General features: G+C 42.2%; 1 protein-coding gene across 1 annotated transcript; it reads left to right on the top strand.

Annotated features, from left to right (window-relative positions):
- The first annotated feature begins 2,030 nt into the window (after window positions 1–2,030).
- Window positions 2,031–2,755, top strand: LOC115731386. Its single transcript, XM_030662048.2, has one exon. The coding sequence runs from the start codon at window positions 2,076–2,078 to the stop codon at window positions 2,709–2,711; it is 636 nt and encodes a 211-aa protein (XP_030517908.2). The 5' UTR covers window positions 2,031–2,075; the 3' UTR covers window positions 2,712–2,755.
- The last annotated feature ends 970 nt before the right edge of the window (window positions 2,756–3,725 follow it).

Raw genomic sequence — 3,725 nt, 5'->3', positions numbered from 1 at the left:
TTATCGTACCTAGAGTCCTCTACAATCACTTCGTCACGAACTGAGAATGTCTTAAAAGTTTAAATGATATTGCGCAAAAACCAGAATAAAGATGTGGAGGGAAGGATTGATGATGCTGAGGGTGTGGAGGATTTACTTTATCTAAAGAGATTTATGATGTGAATGGGGAAAATGACACTTTTGTTGTACTTAAATTTTGACCCGGTTGAAACTTTTGTCAACAAAGTGATCTCTCCGTACATAAATTTTGACACTAAAAAGAGTCCTTTTGCCATTATCAATGACTTTGCCACAACCAAAATTGTCATGAAATGTTCTGTATCTCCTTGTCTTGAGTATACTGTCTTCGCCCACCAGATGGACGCCGAGGAAAATTGGAAGCAGAAGTTGAGACTAAAGAGACCGCCATTTTTGCAAACTAAAATGAAGGCCGACCGGCAATTATCATATATAAATCTTTAACTTCCCTCTCACATTTGAGAAAATCCCAATACTTGTTACTGAAGATTGGAGCACGACTTCATACCCGTGCTCTCAGGCACTTCGGTGTCGGTCGGTGGTGAGGCGAACGGATATTTCAGCAAAGCTGACACTTGACTTGTGATTTGTAATGTCCGAATTTGTTGCACTTAAAACACTTGACTTTTGATTTGTCACGTGTTTTAAATTTTTCAGTGAAATTTGAATTTCCACTTCTACCTCGGGCTCCTCCGCAACGTGGATTGCCTTGATAGCTTTCTTGACTTGATGGAGCGACTTGACTTTGCAATGCTTGCTCGGGAACTGAACCAACAGACTTTTGATTCATTTTTTGCTCATGCAAGTACAATAAACCCATCAACTGCTCCAGCGTCAAGGTTGACACATCTTGCCCTTCCTCGATCGCGGTGATGACGTAGTCAAATCTTTCAGTCAAAGACCTCAAGATTTTTTCTACAACACGTACATCGTGGAGTTCTTCACTATTAACTCCGAATTGGCTAACGATGGCTTGCACACGATCGAAATATACCCATATTGATTTAGAGTCATTCATGAGTAAAGACTCGAAGTCACCTCGAAGTGTTTGTAGCCGTACCTGTAGGACACAATCGTCGCATTTGTAGGATTTTTGTAAAATATCCCACGTTACTTTTGTGGTCTCCGCACTTGATATATTTTCAAATATCGTTTCCTTCATAGCTTGAAAGATTGCATATAATGCTTTCTCATCCTTCTTCCGTGACTCTGCCAAAGATTCTTTCTCCTCCTTTCTTAAAGCCTCGAATGCTTCAGCATCGGCCACTTCGTTGTAGCCATTTTCAACTAGATTCCACGAATCTTGCGATTTAAAAAGAATCTTCATCCGGGCGAACTAGTTACTGAAATTCTTTCCGTTCAACTTTGGAAGTTGCAATTGAACGGAACTAATAGATGATATTTCTAGCTACGATATCAAATGTTGGAATCAAAATAATAATACGACTTTTGGAAATTTAGACCAATGGGACAAAATAAAGATAGGAGGAAATAATTCTTTTTATTGGAATGCAAAATACTTCGCGGTACAACTGAAGCTCATCATTTGTTTCTGTGGCTTATGATGGATACATAAACAATGAATCCCTTCCGAAGACAACATCCAATGAACAAAAAAAAAAAAGGTCAAAAACTAAGTTTAATGCAATCCATGCGTAGCACTAAAGTCCCCAAACGTTGCAACAAATCTGACACAAAGTGAAAAAGGAGCAACTGATGGACGAGGCTTCCTCTTCTTTTTACCATTTATGAATAGTGAAATACTCATGAATAGTTCTGCAGAAATCTTCATCTTCTTTCTCCTTTTCTGGTGCCCACAATGAATCGCGCTCCGCCGATTGGTTTTTATTCTTCTTCTTCAGGGGACCACCCTAAATCAAGGCCATCAACATCCAAATTCAGAAACCATGACAAACGTGCTCAAATTCGAAAATAAATTTTATATTTATCAAACGCTTCATTGTCCTCTATAAATAGCCCAATTAGTTCAACACCATTCTCTATCCCCAAAACAACTACCAGGTGTCTAAGTTCATCCTTGCTACGCTCGTGATCCTATGGCTTCCTTGCAATCCTCTGCGATGGAGTACACCTTGAAGAACGTAGCCAGCGGCACTCCTGGCGGCATCCGTTTCGATAATAACATCGGGTTCCCGTACAGCTTGCAGACCATGATGGAATCCATGGATTTCGTTTGGAGGCTCTTCCGTCAGGAGGCCCATGACGATCGCAAGAGCATCACAAGAGTGAGCCTGATCTTGGAGAACATGAACGACCTGGCTCACACGAGCAACGGCGAGATCTACCTGAGCGCCTCGTACCTCGAGCGCTTCTCAGGGGTCGCGAAGGCAGAGTTCACAGGGCTCCTGTACTACGCGATGGCGTGCGTGTGGCAGTGGGATGGAGCCGGGCAGGCCCCCCGCGGGCTCGTTCAGGGGATCGCGGATTTCGTGAGGCTCCGGTCGGGGTACGTGCCGGCCCACTGGGCGGCGCCAGGCCAGGGCAATAGATGGGACCAGGGTTACGACGTGACGGCACGTTTTCTTGACTACTGCGAGAGCCTCAGGAATGGGTTCGTGGCCGAACTGAACAAGAAGATGAGGACTGGTTATAGCAATGGCTACTTTGTTGAGCTCCTAGGCAAGAGCGTTGACCAGCTCTGGAATGACTACAAGGCTAAGTACGCTACCTAGCTTGAGTCCATACCTGGTCAATGGATGTATGTGCTTAGTAAAAGCCTTGGCTATGGCACAAAATGTATGTGCTTAGTAAAAGCCTTGGTTATGGCATAAATAAAACATACTCAAATCGACTTTGGATTATTTGCGATTTACTCTTAATTTGCGTCTACTCCTTGCCATTCGCGCAAATGTCCGACCGACAAGTTTCTCTGCCCGGGACGATTCAATCCGGTTCGTTTGGGCTTGCTAGATTGTGTGGGCTCCATTTGAGATTCATATGATCCGTTGATCGATATTCATAGTGGTGTTTTTAAAAGTGGACCGATAAAAGAAAAAAAAAAATCAATCTAACTTCCAGTTCTCAAATCAATCGACTCAACCCGTTCAACCACCAACTTGATGATTTGCACAAATTGCAACCCAATCGTCTAACATATCTATACTATTCTTTAAGAGTGCCGAGGCTTCTCTTTTGGTCTGTCGACCTAAATTGACTAAAAATCAAAATTATTGGGAAATCCCGTGACCTTTGTCAAGATTATGTTTATCTTTCATCAAAAGCTTTGAAACTCTGACCTCATCTGTATTTTTTTGCATGGACTCCACGAATTTTGGCTCCATTTCGTACCTTTTTTTGCTGCTGCATGCAAGCTGCCTGTGCTTACATGTCTCCTGAAAGGCCGCATCTGCCGGAAGACGGGCGTGGTCCCTAAAGTTGTCCTAAGTAGGAAATGCTGAGATAATAGAGTCCCACTTTGGTGCAATTATGCTTCGTCCTGTGCTTGTAAAAAAAATAAAATGTGTCCGATATGATTTATTAATGACGGTTTCATAATTATTTCATGTTATAATTAATTGTGTTGGTTATTAAAGGCATAAATGAATAGACACAACTCTTCACATGCTTTGATGGATGTCGTCTGTTTTTTTTTTTTTTGTCAAAGGCGTCTATTGAAGAGGTGCCTATTGATAGCTTTATTTAAATCCGGAACGATTCAATCCGGTTTGTTTGGGCTTGCTAGATTG

The sequence above is a fragment of the Rhodamnia argentea genome, chromosome 5 (assembly GCF_020921035.1).
Source record: "Rhodamnia argentea isolate NSW1041297 chromosome 5, ASM2092103v1, whole genome shotgun sequence".
NCBI lineage: Eukaryota > Viridiplantae > Streptophyta > Magnoliopsida > Myrtales > Myrtaceae > Rhodamnia > Rhodamnia argentea.
This window is presented reverse-complemented; position numbering and strand designations above follow the sequence as displayed.